Source organism: Saccopteryx leptura, chromosome 8, assembly GCF_036850995.1.
Source record: "Saccopteryx leptura isolate mSacLep1 chromosome 8, mSacLep1_pri_phased_curated, whole genome shotgun sequence".
NCBI classification, from domain to species: Eukaryota; Metazoa; Chordata; class Mammalia; order Chiroptera; family Emballonuridae; genus Saccopteryx; species Saccopteryx leptura.
In genome coordinates, this window is record NC_089510.1 from 36,549,951 (window position 1) to 36,568,142 (window position 18,192).

Here is an 18,192-nt window from a genome sequence, read left to right on the forward strand (position 1 = left end):
TACAAAGGCCTGAAATATTAGTAAAGAAGTATATATAGTATAAACAGTAGAACAACCTAACCCATTGTCATCTGACATTAAGCTGACATGCTTTCTGTATAAAACAGAGTCAGACCCAGATAGACTAGAAAACTTCTGAAGGCCACAGAGAACAGTTTTAAAAAGAACTGGGTGAGTCAGTAGCACAGTACCACGTCAGGTAGAACTGAAATGGTAAGGATCTGGCAAGGAATGCACCTCTGGAGTTAGAGATGTAAACAAGCCTCAGTAAACAGACGAGGTCATGAATTAGTCTAGTATCTTTAAGACTATATAGATTGTGAGGAGAGTTTATTTGAAAGAAGTGGTTATTTTTCTTGAATAATAGGAATGTATAGCCCTGTCTTCATATCCTAGTTGTGTGTGTGTGTGTGTGTGTATTGTGCATCCACATACATACAAACATACACATATGGTTTTTATCTCTATTTTCTAAGTATAGACAAAAACAAAAACATTAATTTGAGACGATAGATCCACCCCTGTGTCGATTGCAGCACTGTTTACAGTAGCCAAGATGTGGACACAACCTACGTGTCCATCGATGGATGGATACATACAGTTTTTTAAATGTTAAGCACTAAATTGTAAAACGACCTAACTTTCAGTATTACTCTGTCGTCACTAAACAGTTTTCTATTAGAAAGGTATGAAGCTTGGAGGTGCCTTGCTGTGGAGGGCAGGTGCTAGATAGATGAATTTGTCTTTTCATTTTCTTTCTTTGGCGTAAGTCATTTAAAAAAAAAAAAAAAAAAAGGATTCCCTATTAAATCAGAGCTCATTAAAAAAGAAAACTCTTCTAATTTGTGGGGATGTATCCCAAATACGAAACAGATGCTGTGGTTTAACAGCTGTTTGAATGCGGGTATAATTTAAAGGGGCAAAATGGCTGCAGTAAGCCTCTTCCAATTATAGCAAGTCAGCTTATACTCAGACTTCGTTTCGTATAACATCTGAGTAAAAATACGTGCTTTTGATGAAACGGGGTTGCTAAAAAATAATTTACCAAGAAAATCTTCTCACATTATTTTTGCCACATGAATATGATGCCGTAATGCTGATAGGCCGTGTTACAGAATAACATCCTAAAGACTTCCCAGCTTCTAATTAAACACAGATATGTGAACAATGGATTAATCGGCCTCTCCAAATAATCACCAGTAGAAATGTGCTCCCTCAATTTTTTGTTGATTCCATGTGTACTTGATGCTTCTTTTTCCTGAACAAAACATAATATTTAATTATGTCGGGTGTCTCTTTAAGTACATGTAACAGGATTTTGAGGAGGATATTTTTCTGTTGGCCAGAGTTGGTGGTACTGTCTGAAATCCGGGGAACCGCTTTAAATTTGCACATTCCCAAGGGGTTTCGAAAGGGATGGCCGAGTTCAGCTGCTGTCCAGCACACTTGCTACTACAAGGGCTTCTCCTCTCTCCCCCGCCCTCACCCCCAGCCACCAGGGAGTGGCGGGGTCCCGGGGCTGTCCCGTCACCCAGAGTACTTTGGCCCTTTTCCCTAGCCTGAGGAGGAAAAGAGAAGGGCTTTTCATTCTTTACCTCTGCCTGCTGTCAAGAAAGTGAAGGTGGCTCCGAGAGAACCCCTGTTAAAGAAGTGGCGAGAAGCAAGAAATGTTTCAGACAGAGACTCACTGCCGCACCCTGCACCCCTCTGAGCAGGCAGAGAAGAGCTAGGCTGGCAGCGGGGAGAGACTTGGAATGGCCTGCTGCCCTCCGCTTTGGCATTGCAACGAGGCGTGCATCTCCCGGGGTCCAGTGGACAAATAGAAAGTAGTTCAGCTTGATCAGACGAGAGGCCATGGGATGGTCGTAGGGCGGGGTTGGCAGGGGGCCACCTAGGACGGTGGGACCGGCTCTCATGTCAGGAAGTATTCAGTAGAGAAGGCTTTGCTCAGGATACTTCCTAAGCAGGAGTGATGTTCGGCTGGCTTGCATCAGTACCGCTGTCCTGGTACTAAAATACTTGGTGGTGTTAGTACACAGACTGTGACCCAGATCCGCTCAGTACCCTTACAGCAGTGCTGCCGGCATCCTTGACCCTTCCAACAGCTAGAGGGCACACAGGGGGCCTGCGGGACCCTGTCTCAGCCCTGAGACCACGTCCATTCTGTTTGGTTGGCACCCCTGCCGACCCTTCCAACAGCTAGAGGGCACACAGGGGGCCTGCGGGACCCTGTCTCAGCCCTGAGACCACGTCCATTCTGTTTGGTTGGCACCCCTGCCGACCCTTCCAACAGCTAGAGGGCACACAGGGGGCCTGCGGGACCCTGTCCCAGCCCTGAGACCACGTCCCTTCCGTTCAGTTGGCACCCCTGCCGACCCTTCCAACAGCTAGAGGGCACACAGGGGGCCTGCGGGACCCTGTCCCAGCCCTGAGACCACAGCCCTTCTGTTCGGTTGGCACCCCTGCCTGTAACTATTCTGTTTACCATCCCTGCACTCGGCATCCCCTGACAGGGTCGTCTAGTGTTCTATACTGTCAGCAGGAACAGACAAGAAAAGAGGTATCAGTTTTGCCTCCACCACTTCTTGATTTATTCTCTAAATCAAAAGCTTTAGGCTTTTATGCAGGAAGCTCCAGGCACCAGCCAGCCCAAGAACTAACCACTCCCTTTCCCAGTTCCATTCGGCGGACTGACGTGGAAGGAGGAGTGACTAAGAAGACCTCCCAAAGACAGGGCCTGTGGCTTGCAAGGACTGTCTTCTCTTTGGTGCGAAGCAAGAAATATTATAGGCATGTATTTACTGCTGGCCCTACGCCCACTCGGACAGGCAGAAAGGAAACTGGAGAAATGGGCAACAGACACAGAGGTGTGGGTCGGCCCGCTCTTTCACTGCTGGCGTTGTGAGAACCCCTCTCCTTTCCCTGGTTCCTGGACCAGAAGTTACTCTGGGGAAGGCCCTTCTTGAGGCGTTTGATTGGCATTTTAAACTGAGTGGATTGTTAATAGCTGAAAGTGACCTGAAAAGTCTGGGAAATGTTCCAGGTGTTTTTCAGGAATCTACTCCAAGTAGGAGGGAGATTTGGTATAATGCTGCTGAGGTCAGGGAATTGAGAAAAGTACAATCCTTTACGTTTGAACCTCCATGAGGTTCATACTGTTCAGTTAATCAGTCACTTAATTGGCACACATACTCTAATGTATTGTGTTTCTTTTCATTTTGAAACTAATTAGGTCAGGTTATATAAAGATCAGCAAAGCATCAAAGCATCCCCCTAGAGATCATTGTGTATTATAGTTGCTATAGTTGGAGTCCACTCAGAGACATCTTTACCTGTACATTTTAGCAAAGAAAATTCTACACTTCAGATCTCTGATACCATAAGTAGCTAGTATAGTAAGTGGAACTGTTAATTCATTTATTCTAAGGGCCAGTAATTATTGAAGGTCTACTCCATGCCAGTAGCAGTGAGGCTGCCGGAGCTTCCTGCATATGGATATGCAGTTTTCTATTCTGATGAGATAACCTGTGAGCTCTTCTAAGATCAGTGGTATAAGAACGCCTCGCCTCTACGTACGGTGTTGGTGTTTTGGCGTGCCGCTAAGGGCTGGAGCGTCAGCCTAACATTATTACTGCTTGATTTACCTCTAATTTTTCTGAAATAGTTTTATGTGTTCTTTTAAACAGTTTATAAATTTTAATAGCCAATTTCATCAGCAAGTTTTATTATCTAACCTAGGATAATAATAATTGACATTTATTAACTACTGTTTGCTAGGACACTTTTTAAGCACTTTATATGGACTCATTGAACCCTCACTCCCATCCTCTGAGGGTAGCACTCGTACCGTTCCTCAAGCGCATTAGGAAACGGAAGAGCGGGAGGTTTGGTGTCTTACCTAAGGTCACAGGAACAGGAAGCGTTAGGACCTCAGTAGAAAACGAGGCAGTCTGGCCCCACAGCTGGGCTCTTCAACACTGGGCTACTCTGTCAACTTGTTTTCGATGAATATAGAAGTCTGTGCAAGTAGCTTGTTATAGGAATTTGTATATGATAGAAGGCTCTATGGAAGACAGCTTACTCCTACACATGTATGTACAGCTGAATAAGATGACAGATTGTTCAAGACTGCTGTCAAAAATGGAGCTGATATTTCCTTTTTAAAAAGTGTCTGTACTTTTAAAACTGCCAGGATACATCTTACACACTTGAATAAGTAAGTGCATATTTGTGGATTTGGAAGCTGCTGTGAGGGCTGTGGGAAATGACAGTGTGTGACTCCTGTCCTCCAGGAACTTACTCTTCACTTGCAAAGAAATACGAGATAAAAAGTTAAGGGATAAATGAATAAATAGTGCAGGTGGTTTCCTAGGGACCCGTGCCATGAAAAGGCAGAGCTCCCCCTGAGTGATGAGTGATACACGGCGTGAGTGTGCAAAACCAGGAAAGGGAGACATTTATATTCACGGAGTGCTCTGGGGACCCAGCACGGGAGAGAGCTTGACGGTGGGTCTTGAGGAAGGAACTGTTGAAGAACTGAGGTTGAAAGTAGCAGCCAACTTGCGGAGTTGCTTTGTTTGGTCCATAATTTTTTACCTGTGTTGTAGTTTACATTTGAGTTAGTGGCTAATATTTTTAAATTAGAGACTTCGAGTAAATACAAATTTCTGATTTCTCATGAAAATTCAGAGATCTGGGAATACTGGACTGACCTTCCTGCATAAGAACAGTTGTTCAGAACTAGTAAGTAGCTGCCCCCTTGTAGAGGTGTTTGCTGAGCACCCTCTTCTTTCCTTACTGAGCCCTGTCTCTGAGGCCCAAGTCTTTGCCAGCATCCACTTTCACTTGTCCACCTCCCTCTTTTATACCTGCCTGCCCACACACGGCAGAGACTGTGACTGGTGCGTCAGTCCACGGAGAGGCTGGGGAGATGCGGCAAAGGGATGAAGGCAGCCCAGTGCGAGATACGTGGATGACAAGTAATCAGGAATCAGACTGGCAGGAGTGGAGGAGACTCGTGGAAGGTGAAGGTGGAGTGCAGCTGCAAGTCAGAATTGGGAGGGTGTGTGAAGCACGGAAATTTCTACTTGAACATAATGAGGTGCCCTGGAAGGTTTGGGGCGAAGGGATGCAGTGATGAAAGCACCAGTTGAAACGCGTGGCAGCTTTGCGTAGAATGGAGTAGACAGGCTCTGCAGACATCGGGTGCGAGAAGACAGGAACCAGCACGGAGCTGGCAGTGGGAGCAGGAGGCAGAAACAGACGCCAGGGAAGTGGCTCAGGACTCAGCTGGATGGCTTAGCTGGCGTGAGAGATGAAGCAAGAGGGGTATCGGAGGTGACTTCACTTCAGAACCTGCGTGTGGGAGAAGAGGGCTTCCCAGGGCTCTGACCTCGGAGCCCTGTTGAGGAAGCCTGGTGCCTGTGGGCAAAGAGGAAGCCTAGCAGTACGAAAGAAGGGACAAAACATGCTGAAGGGTAGAGGTAACTGAAGAAAAATGTCAACAGGAGAGGGTTGCCAGCGAGGTCAGTAGTTGAGTTTGAAAATCAGAGCCCCGTGTTCCTCTGAGCACAGCAAACAGGTGAAAAAACAGTCCCCACAGCTCGGTTGAATTTGGCCCACAGCTCCCACCGTCTGTGCTGTACTTTCCTTCTTTATTTCAATTTAAGAAACTTTAGTGGTTATATATTAAGGTGAAGTTGAAGAAGGAGGATACTGGATTTCTCTAGATACACTCTTTGTATATATAAAAAAAAAAGGCAAGATTATAGATCTGGTGATTATACGGGAATTAAAAAAGTCCTTGTTTATTCCAAAGGATAGAGACATTTTCAGAGGCCTCAAAGCCTTGTTTTTCTTATAGTCTAACTTGCATAAGTCGGTTATAATTGCAAATAGATAAAAAGTACGTTTATTCTAGGATCCATAAAATATCTTAGGAAAATTACGGCTCACTTTAAGAAAGGATGGATTATGAAAAAAGTAGGAGATCCCATCCCTCCAATCGCAGTAGCATTCCCCACTTCTACCATTTGAAGGTGGTATCAGACTGAGGTACGACTCTGGTTAAGTTTGTGTTGTGTCCTCATGTATTAGGGATGTGCTGTATCCCTTCCTTCCTGACGCCCAGAACCTCGACGTGTCGCTCCCATGTGAGCTACACCTACACTGTCATCACATAACTGAATCCTAATACTTATTTCAGGGGGCTTTTTCTTATCTATTTGTGCAGAGTTGTAAGTCATATTTAGAAAACTAAAACTGCATATCACTCCCAAACTGCACAGCTTGTACTGGAGGAACTAAACTACAGGAATGCACCTAAAGACCTCCTCCGGTAGGTGGCCTTTTGAAGCAAAGGCCTCCCCACCCCGTTTGGAGCTTCCAGAAATGGTATCATTTGTGAAGAAATAGTAGGTAAAGATAAACATCTGAGCCACCATTACCCCTGCCCCACTGTTTCAGCAAACCAATTAGTCAACTATTTAATATGCCCAGAGCTGAGTGTTGAGAGACTCTTAGACCATTATTTGGTAACCAGTTATCTCTTATAATAAAACTGAATTTTTTTAAAGCAATGATGCTATTTATTCTTTGAAACCATCAGCTAGTGTATTTATATGACAAAAACATTCTGGTTTTATTCAATTATTGGAGAAAAGCACATCTTGGAAAACACTGCTGAATGCCATCCTTGGGTTATGTCTACATGGTTTGATAGATAATAAGTCAGTACAAAATGACTGTAAACATACCTTGGCTGCAAATTATTTGTTTTGTATTAAAAAGCAGAGATGTTGAAATTGAAACTTCCTGATTAGTTTCAGTGGGTCTCTTTTCACACTGCCTTTGTTTTTAATCTAGCTGATGCCTTTATAATAATAGACAATGGAAGACAGAATAATTAAGAGTGAAATAATATGGTATGGTACATTCTGGAACTACTTATCCTTTTCTTTGTACCAATTAAAGGGTTTCTACTCTCCATCGTATCACTTATCTAGTACACATGATTATTTCTCACTGGTCATGTCTCTGTATTTTAAAGCGGGACACATTCAAGAAATGAGTTGATACCTTAGCTTTTGAAGCTAATGTCTGATTCAAAGAGATAAAAGCTTGGTCTACACAGATTTACTACGTCTTTAAAGCAAGTCCGTAATAACAAACACTGAACCTGAAGGGTGGTTTTAGGTTCTGAGCTGAAAATGACAGCCTCCTGGAACCCCACAGCAAAAAAAGTATCCCTCTAGTTTATCTCACTCCTTCAGTATTCGTATCGCATATTTTTCTTTGCAATCATATATACGGGTATAGTTTTATATATATCCGTTCAGCATGTATAATACATGCTTAAAATCTTAGTTTCAGCATACTGGTTTTTGTTTTTCTTTTGGGAGTGAGTTCCATTTCTTCAAGCACATCAGTGATGTGCTATTCGGATTACACAAAACACTGAGAATCCTGACTATTTCAGAATTAAAGTATTGTCAGAGATAAAATTAAAATATTGGTGATTAATTTTTACTTGTGAAGCGTAACTAAGGACGATGTGATTGCTTGTCAAGGCCAACCAGTAAGAGGGTCATAATTACCATTGTTTTTTATAAACTTGTAAAATAACTCTTTCTTGGTATGAATCAGAATGCATTTTAGATTCATCAGTTATCTTAGAACTAATGAATTGTTCATTTTAGAACAGTTTTCTCTTGAATGCATTTGTTATGGAGGTAGGTGATGGGATATGCTTGGTGAAGAATACAAGGTGAAATGGGTACATTCTGTACCCCCTGAGTTGCAGTTATAAAAAAATGAGCAGTACCTGAAGGAATAGACAATAGATATCAAATATTTATGCCTAGCATTTGATTTAAAATACTGAACATTTTGCCTGACCAGGCGGAGGCACAATGAATAGAGCATCGGACTATGATGCAGAGGACCCAGGTTCAAAACCCTGAGGTCGCCGGCTTGAGCGCGGGCTCATCCAGCTTGAGCGTAGGCTCACCAGCTCAGTGTGGGTTCGCTGGTTTAAGCATGGGATCATAGACATGACTCCATGGTCGCTAGTTTGAGCCCGAAGGTTGCTGGCTTGAAGCCCAAGGCCGTTGGTTTCAGCCCAAGGTCACTGGCTTGGCTGTAGCCCCCGGGTCAAGGCAGATATGAGAAAGCAATCAATGAACAACTAAGATGGCACAACAAAGAACTGATGCTTCTCATCTCTCTCCCTTCCTGCCTGTCTGTCCCTATCTTTCCCTCTCTCTGTCTCCCTGTCTGTCTCTATCTCTCTCGCTAAATAAATAAATAAAACATTTAACAGTTGAACTTCTGTGAATACAGCCAAGGGAATTCCATCTGGAAGGGGTCCTGCAGGTGATTTTACATTCTCACCTTCAAATAAGGTGATTGTTCAATTTAAATATAAATAATAGAAGAATAAATAATCATTTACTAAGGCATGTTCTGTTTCAAGGCTGATTAACAACTAACCTTCTATTAAGGGCAACCTCATTAATTAATTACAGGCATTAATTCTGTGTTTCCCACAATGCATTTTTATTCACGAGTTCACAATGAGTTATGTTCTTTGTGTACACTATGTGCTTCCCTGTACACACGTCCTTGCATATTTACGTAATGTAGTGTGTACATGCTTCTCGAAGTCCCATTGACGTGTTGATACAAGCACCCAAAAGTAAATATAAGAAGATATGTTTGTACACAAAAGTAGAACTGAGCATAATACCTGTTTAATAAGAGTTGCTTCTTGAAAGGTAACTGATTTAAGATCTTCCTAAATCTAATTTTGTTGTATATGTTTCTTTTTTTTTAACTATAGAATCATTCAGCCCTACAATGAAAAATTAGAGCAAAGCAGTTAGTCTACCAGGGCCATGATGCATTATAAATAATACCAGTAAGGTTATTACTACTAATAATAATAGCCAACATTAATTCTATATGGTATAAGGTCCCAGAGGGATGGTTGTCACAATATCTTATTCTTGTTCTGTTCTAAGCACTAATTTAAGTACTGTACATTTGCAACCCATTGAACCTCACAGTAGTCCTAAGGCAAATACTCTTAACAACCTTGTTTTATACATTTGGGAAACTGAGGCACAGAAAGGTGGAGAGAAAATAAGCCGATCAGTCTGTAGCCCTACACAGTCCAGCTCTAGAATCCCTGACTTGTGAGACTGCCTGTCAGCATAGAATTTGCTCACAGCTAAGGGGGCTGGCATCTTCTAAGAGTTATTATATCCTTAATTATTCTCAGGTTTAGTGTATGTCATATAGCAATGTAGACGATTAATTCCCAAAGACTTTTGGAAATTATTTCTAATAATATAATGTTTGAGTTCATTGAAAAGGATATAAAAACTGGAAATTATCAAAGTTTCCCTGAAAAACATGTCAGATGTGCTAGCCCAGGTCTGTGTGCCTTGCATGCTGGCCTGTGTCCCATGTGGCTGCAGACGGCCTTTCCTGGATTCCCGAGTCCCTGATGTCCAGCGGGTTGAGCCAGGGAGAGACGCTGGCCGGGGTCAGGAAGGGGAGAAAGGGAGGCTGGGTGGTGCAGAGGAGGAATGAGGCGGCTGGGGGCCCAGCAAAAGGCGGCCTCTCTTCTGTGCATCCAGCTCTCTCCAGACAGGCCCACCGTGGTTCCATCTTCTGCTGGGGACCCGGCCCTGGGCTTCAGTGGCACTCTTCCCCCATTCCTACCCACCGTGGCTTTCTGCTGTAGCTAATCCCTGGGTTGCCTCGCCACCTCCTGTTTGGGACTCTCCCCATTCTACATGACCTGTTTGACCAACTTATTCCCTGCATTAAATTCCCTCAGCTGGCTATGTGTAAGTTGTTTTCGTCTGCCTAGTTAGACCTTGACTGGTACGTAAGCCATTTTCATTTTCTGTTTGGTTGGTATGATTATAAAAGAGGCTAAGAGAATGCTGTTGGCATATTATATCCAGATTTCAGTAAGACTTTTGACAGATAATCTTATGTCCTTGTGAACACAATAGGGGGAATTTAGACTCTATTACAAATTTTCAGATTGCTAAAGTTTATTAATGTTCAAGTCAACCTGATGAAAGGGCTCTAGAGGTTTACCAGAGGCTCTGTCCTTGGCCACGTCCTACTCAACGTTATTAACAAAGATCTGGACGAAGACAAAACGGCTTTTATCAAATGAGTTCCTTAACATGAAGCGGATAGGTAATTTAATTCAGATTTTGAAAGGATAAACTTTATAAGGAAAATCGAAAATCTTGCATCTAGGTACGAAAAATACAAAGCTATAGAATGAGAGAGGCCAAGCTTCCCAGCATATTATGTGGGTAAAGAAATACAGGGTTTTAATTGACCACAAGCCACATACATGCCAGAGGTATGACTTGTGTTTAAAGGAAAATGGGGTGGGATTTGACTTTTGGCCCCATTAGGGGAGTAGTGTCCCTGTCAAATGAAAACTAGTTCTACTTCTCTTCAAGAGTATTACAGGAAGAGTAGGAACTTAATCTAAGAAAGATATTACTAAACTGAAGCATCAATATTCTCCAACCCTTGTAAAGCCTTATGTTATTTACAAGTTGTATTCAGACATATTTATTCACCCTTGCCTCACAACAACCCAGTGGGGGATGTACTGTTACCCCTTGTCTCAGCCTTTCTTTCCTTATACGGGTTCAAGTCTAAGGTACATAGCTCACTGTGTGGCCTTAGGCAAGGAAGTTCTGGTGCTTGGTCCAGAATCCACCTAATTACAATAGAGCCCATTCTCACCTCAGGACACATGCTGCATCTAGATCAGAAGAGTTGGGAAGCTTTCACATGCGATGAGCAATTAAGGGAACCTGGAACATTATGGTAGGAGAAGAGACTTGTGGGAACAATAAAATATTCTCTTCCAAAATTGGAAACTATCACATGAGAGAAAGAGTAGATTAATTTATGTGACTTCAGGGAACAACTAGGACTTTTTGCTCAATATTTTAAAATTTTCAAACAGAACTGCCCTCTCTCGGTAATTTGTTTTTATGTAAAAAGCTGGATAACTGTCAGGAATGTAGTAGTAAAATGAATTCCTGTGTTGGGAAAAATGTTAAAGTACATAACTTCTAGAATGACACCCTACTCTAGCTGATTTGTTTCTGGGTTTTGGTTAGTGAGATTTGTGGTTTGTAGTTTTTTGATTAGGAATTATTGGTTTTATTTTCATAGTTTCACTTCTAGGAACATAATTGTTTTGCTTATAATTTAAAATGAACATACTCTATTTGTGAAAAAACTTTTAAGCGCCTGAAACAAGGAAGTAAAGCATGACTAGGGCTCAATGTAATTAACTTCACAAGAAATATTATGCTATTTCCAGGAATATGTCCCCAGAGTGAATGTCTGCATTTGTTCCATTTTATTCCTTACCATAGAATCCTATTGGGATGATGAGGAAAATCATTTTGAAATATAGTGAAGCAGAGAATAGAATTTGCAAATTATTATTAAGTTGATAAGATGAACTTGTGCAAATGCAAACTGTTGGCATGTCACTGTAAAAACCAGTATCTAGATGGTAAAAGGTCCCTGAGATGACTTATGAAAGGCCAGCAGAGTCACGGTGATTGAAAATCCGTAGAAGTTACCTTGAGGAAGCCTTTCTGATCTTTCCAGAACTAGTGTAGTCTTTCTCCTCACATGGGGATAGTTATGTTCACAAAGGGCTAGGGCAGTGGTCGGCAAACTCATTAGACAACCAAATATCAACAGTACAAAGATTGAAATTTCTTTTGAGAGCCAAATTTTTTAAACGTAAACTATATAGGTAGGTACATTCCTTATCGAGGTAGTGCCCGCACGTGGTATTTTGTGGAAGAGCCACACTCAAGGGGCCAAAGAGCCGCATGTGGTTCGTGAGCTGCAGTTTGCCGACCACTGGACTAGGGTAACTGAGGAAAAAAAAAAAAAATTATTTCAAAATTGATACAAGAAACAGCAAATCTTCCATGAGAGTAAAACACGCAGGAAAGATGAAATCTATTAGTGTTTCAGAATTAAGATAACATTTGGCTTTGACCTTATTTCTGCCTAGGTTTAATAAAGGGAAGTTCTTACTCTTCATCACTACTTGCTGAGGTCTAAAAGTTAACTTACTTGATGTCCTGAAAAAGCTTTGTTGTGAGCCCATCATATTTCTATCTTCCCTGTGAATTAGCCAAAGGACTAGGTACTCCTTTCATGTTCATTTTTTTAAAATCTTGCACTGTCTGCCCCCACCTCCACCCTTTATCCAGTTTTCCCTCAGACTTCCTGATCATAACATAATTCTCATGGAAGAATATAAGAGACATTGAAAGTACTAAGGGATAAAAAATGAGGTAAAAAAAAGCACCTGATATTTAATTCAATGTATTATCCATTTAAAATTTGAATTTGTAAAATGAATTTTACAGATATTAATTATCTCTGACAACTTGCCATTTGACAAAGTGGTGATTTTTCTTTTAAAGCAAGTCAATTTCCTACTCATGTACTTGATTTGGGGCTCAGCAAGCCCCAATACTCTTTTTCCTCTAAGTTGCTTAATGCAAAGTAGATAAAATTAGTAATACGTAAGGATTCCTGTGCTGTCCTGGGCCTAATCAACATGATTTCTCTTTTGTAATCTCCTATTACATAATGTCCTATATGTAAAATTTGGGGAGTTCAAAAACTTCACCAAATTACTGTCAGATATTTTTTGGTATTAAGAATTTTTCATATTTTAGGAAAATGATAATACAGTGTATAAGTCTTGTACTATGCAGTCAATTCCCCAGTGCATATTCAAATGTGTGAAGATTCTGATAGCAAATGAATATGAATAATCACATTAAGTGAGGTAAATTAAGACATTGAGTGTTTTCACATTAGTTCTGGTCAGAATTTGCAGCCCTATAAATTTGGCAGAGATCGAGTTTGCCACCAAATGAGTTTTAAAAAATCACCATCACTTAATTTTCAGAGCTTTTGTGATCTTCAAGTTATTGGCATTTGTGGACCTATAAACTTTTATTCATTTATAAAACCTTCTGTAGTTGTTTGATAAATCATCTATTTCTAATTTCAAGTGGATAGGTAAAAATTGTTGCTATTTTCTCATTTCCCCAAGAAAGCAGGAAGGGCGAGCATCAGAACCGAGTTTGGGGATGATTTGCTAAGTATTGCCATAAGAACCTCATCTCTGTTAGACCCCATAGAATCCTCTGAGACAAATTGTTTTTATTTTACAAAGGCAACAGAGGAGTAAGGAGTGAAATAACTCTTTCCAGCTACAAAGTTAGCAAATAGCAAAACTAAGACTCAAACTCAAGATTTTTCAACTCTAGATCTTTTACCAAATCTTGTTTTCAGGCCCTGGCCGGTTGGCTCAGTGGTAGAGCGTCGGCCTGGCGTGCGGAAGTCCCAGGTTCGATTCCCGGCCAGGGCACATAGGAGAAGCGCCCATCTGCTTCTCCACCCCTCCCCCTCTCCTTCCTCTCTGTCTCTCTCTTCCCTTCCCGCAGCCAAGGCTCCATTGGAGCAAAGATGGCCCGGGCGCTGGGGATGGCTCCTTGGCCGCTGCCCCCAGCGCTAGAGTGGCTCTGGTCGCAACAGAGTGACGCCCCGGAGGGGCAGAGCATCGCCCCCTGGTGGGCAGAGCGTGACCCTTGCGGGCGTGCCGGGTGGATCCCGGTTGGGCGCATGCGGGGGAGTCTGTCTGACTGTCTCTCCCCGTTTCCAGCTTCAGAGAAATACGAAAAAGGGAAGAAAAAAAAAAAAAAGAAAAAAAAATCTTGTTTTCATAGGAAAAGCTTCTGATGAAGCTGGAAAGTGAGAACTCAGGTATATGCTTATCTAGAGTTCAGTGAATATATCCTGATGCCTAAAACCTTTTATGAATTTGAATTAAAATTAGTTTGGCAGAAGTGGACTGATTATTGTAAAATTTCAAAGTTTGTTTTGATTATTTTTTAAAAGGGATAATCTAAAAGTTTAGGCTAATGTTAAGTATGGAATGATAATGATTTTTTGTTAGTGGTCAGTTCTCTCATTTTTGTTTTAACTGTTTAGATGTGTCTGGCATCAGAGGGGGTGAAAATGGAAGAATCCAAGCTAATAAAAGCAAAAGAATCAGATGGCAGAAGAATTAAAGAATTCGAGAGAGGAAAAGAAGAAAGAGAAATAAAAATGGAGAAAACTGATGAAGTCAAGTTACAGAAGGGAGCAGAATTTGAAAAATCATTTAAGGAAAATGTGAAAGATTCTAAGGAATTAAGAAATTTTGAAGAGCTGCGAATGGATGATATAATTGCTATAAAAATGGAAGATCCCAAAGAAACTAAAAAGGAAGAGTTCGACGAAGATAAAAAATGTGGTCACTTCTCCGATTCTTCTTACTCGGCCAGTAGCAAGATAATAATAAGCGACGTTCCCAGTAGAAAGGATCACATGTGCCATCCTCATGGAATTATGATCATTGAGGACCCCACTGCATTAAACAAACCAGAAAAACTGAAGAAGAAGAAGAAGAAAAGCAAAATGGATCGACATGGAAATGATAAATCCACACCCAAGAAGACTTGCAAGAAGAGGCAGTCCTCAGAGTCTGACATCGAGAGTGTCATATACACCATTGAAGCTGTGGCAAAGGGAGACTGGGGCATTGAGAAGCTTGGAGAGACCCCTCGCAAGAAGGCCCGTACCTCCTCAAGTGGCAAGGGAAATATGTTGGATGCCAAGCCACCAAAGAAAAAAGTGAAATCAAGAGAGAAGAAAATGTCAAAGGAGAAATCCTCAGACACCACCAAAGAGTTAAGACCTCAAGATTTCATTAGTATTTCTACCAGCAAGAACATTTCTAGTGAGGTGCCCGAGGATATCAAAGCCGAACCATTGGCCCCCATGGAGGATGCATTACCACCCAGCTTAGCAGGACAGGCCAAGCCTGAGGACAATGAGTGTCACAGAAAAATCGAGACTTGCGGCTCCCGGAAATCCGAGAGATCTTGCAAAGGTGCTCTTTATAAAACCCTGGTGTCTGAGGGCATGCTCACCTCCCTGAGAGCTAATGTTGACAGAGGTAAGTGACTTCTACAAATCAGAAAAGATGATTGAAACCCAGCAAAAGTACTTCTTTAGACCTATTGAAAAGAACCACCATAAAGAACAATATGGTATCAAAATAATATTTTACATTTATAGAGTTCTTTATGGTTTATAGATCACATACATTTGTTATTTGTCATTTTACTTACATGTTTTCTAGGATCTTTGAAGAGAGTGTGTTCAGGATATAAGTGTTTAAAGTAATTCAAGTCTTTTTTTTTTTTACTGTTATGGGCTGGGTTTTTGTTTCTGAAGGGTCAGTATTGCGTGTCTGGAGCTCTTAGTCTCTTTTCTAAAGCTGATGGAAAAGAATTTCCTGAATCAGGCAGATATCTTTGACTGAATCTTGACCTGTAGGGTCCATAGGCAAAGGACTTGTAATCAAATCTATAACTGACATGAAGGCTCTTCTAAACACAGCAGTATTGGCCCTAAGCCAGTTAGCTCAATCAGTTAGAATGTTGTCCCAAAACAACAAGGCTGTGGATTCAATTCCTAGTCAAGACCAATGAATGTACATCTAAGTGAAATAACAAATGAGTGCTTCTCTCTCTCTCTTCCCTTCCTCTCTCTGTCTTTCTAAAGTCAAACAATAAAAAATAATAAAAAACAACAGAAGCCAGTTAGTGAATAGCTTTATTCTATAGAGTTTTTCATATAAATTCATCTATTTGAAAACACAGCATCTGGCTAGGGAATTACCTTTGGCCAAGCTAACTTCCAACTAGAGATGTGTGAATACTAGGTCCAGCAAGCCCTGAACGAAGATCCTCAGGAGTACATTGCCCTCTGGGGGTGTCATTCCAATAAACCCTGGAGAACTAGGTTTTACATACCCACCAGCACAGGACTCTCACACCTTAAGCTGATTTTGTAATGGAAAACCTGGCAGTAGTTGGTCTGTCACTGGACTCATGTAATACCTGTTGAGTTATGACAAGACAGCTTATCTCACAGGCTGTAAGTCACTCTTGTGTGTGTTCTGTTATTAAGGGTGGCCCATCCTGAATCACCCTGAGACTCTGAATAGTTAAAAGTAGCATCATACCAAGTATACCTGAGGGATCAAGGGGTGACTTGTGAAGCAGCTAAGAGGATTTCCCTTCTATCCCAACGTACAAAGCACACCCTTTCTCTTGAATTTCCTTAGGGAAACGAAGCTCAGGAAAAGGGAACTCCTCCGATCATGAAGGGTGTTGGAGTGAAGAAAGCTGGACGTTTAGCCAGAGTGGGACCAGTGGGAGCAAGAAGTTCAAGAAGACGAAGGCAAAGGAAGACTCTCTCCTTGGGTAAGTGCCTGTGAGCTCAGTCGGCTACACTGCGCAGAACCCAAGAGTGGTAGGGTTTTCGAGGCAAACAGAAATCTCTAACTGCTTATTTCTTGAGTATTCATTCAGCACTTGCTAACAGTCTTAGTAAGCACATGAGAGAATACAAATCAAGTATAGCACATGATTCCTGCTATTAACACAGTTGTGAGAGTGACAGTGTCATTTACATTTTAAGTATCAGACTTAGGCCTGAGTTTGAATTGAGGCCCACTGTGTATTTCTGGTGTGACATTGTAAATCCTCTAATATCGCCAGGATACATTTTACTGTCTGAAGTTTACAGTGGATATTATATAACTTTTTAAATTTTACATACTACATGTACTTTATTTAGTATTCCTAAGGACCTGTATACATTTTGTAAAATAATGACAGCTAAAAAGTTAAGGTAAATAAAATTATGTCTTTACATCTAACTTTGTTTTGTTTAAACCATGTTCTACTGCTCTAAATTAAAAATAATAGGTTGAATATTCTCTATGCAGACAATATTCAGTAATTAATTATATATTAAAATACAGTGTCAAACAGTAGCATACATCAAGATAAAAATCATTGAGAATTATTTCATTTTTTTATGTTATGCTAGAGACTCTAATACCACTCTTAATATAAAGCATTTTATAAGTTAGGAGATCCAACACTTTATACTGGTGAGGAAAGCATCTTAATATTCAGTTGTGCTGTTTTGAAAATCCTCTGGGACTTCTTTTAGCCCAATCTGAAAATAATTTATTGAACAGAAATACATTATTGTATTTTCCATATATTTTTCATAAATGTGTTTAAAGATATGCAAATATTATTCATTGGGAATACTATGTTTAGTTTATTCACAAATATTTGCATTTCTGCTTGTGGACTAATGTTTTTTCCTTGGATGTTACAGTGCTTCAAGTCTGGTTAATTCTCAGGCTCTAGGTCATCATAAAGTGTGAGAGTGCAAATTATGTCTCACGATGATGATTCTTCAGGATAATTTCTATCGAGATGATCTATTTATACTTTTATATATTTTCTTTCTAATATTTTTTAATGTCCAGAATAGTTAAAATTAGTTTTGCTTACATTATGCTTCCACAGTGACATGAAAAATCCTCACATTTGTCATTGTCAAATGGTACTTTTCAAATTGTCAAATTAAGTATTTCCTAAAAGAAGAGGCCACTGATCATCAGGACCAGTGCCTGTAGCTTCTGGAACTGCAAGTGCTCTGAATGTCTCCCTGACAAGAGAGGAGCAGCTCTCCTTGCAAACAGTGAAATGTCGGGGAACACAGCAGGGAGGAAGGGTCCCCAACAGGAAGTTCTCTGGTGCTTCCTTTAGGTGTGAGAGAGATGTGTTCGCAGTCCTCTTGGAGGAATAAGAAAAGTGAAACAATCTTTTGAAAAATCTGTCCCTACAAAGAGATTGCTATGTGGGTTGACTTTTTTGTTTGCTTTGAAAAAAATCGTTTCTAAGGAAGCCCTATGTATATTCCTTGGAATGTAGTTTTCTACAGGCTTAAATCAGCAGTGAACTCTGGTCTCTTCCTCCAGTCTCTCCTTTAAATAATGGCCTGTCAGAATCAGACTATCTGAGTTTGCTTTGTTGAGAACACACCAACATAATGCACTAACAGTGAGAAATGCCACTTCCTGTCAGTCTTCTCTGAGATTTCTAAATGAGCATTTTAAACCTTTTTATCACAGAAAATGTGCTACCTGCTTAGTTAACTGTAGACAAGAAAAATTCACTC

At 40.9% G+C, this 18,192-nt stretch overlaps 1 protein-coding gene across 12 annotated transcripts in view; it reads left to right on the top strand.

Annotated features, from left to right (window-relative positions):
• The window catches only part of BBX (BBX high mobility group box domain containing), a 290,697-nt gene that overhangs the window by 237,753 nt on the left and 34,752 nt on the right, over nucleotides 1-18,192 (top strand). For all 12 annotated transcript variants that reach the window (XM_066347885.1, XM_066347886.1, XM_066347888.1 and 9 more), the window contains 2 exons: nucleotides 14,089-15,097; nucleotides 16,274-16,412. In XM_066347885.1, coding sequence (XP_066203982.1) covers nucleotides 14,089-15,097; nucleotides 16,274-16,412 — 1,148 coding nt within the window. The remainder of the gene's footprint in view (nucleotides 1-14,088; nucleotides 15,098-16,273; nucleotides 16,413-18,192) is intronic.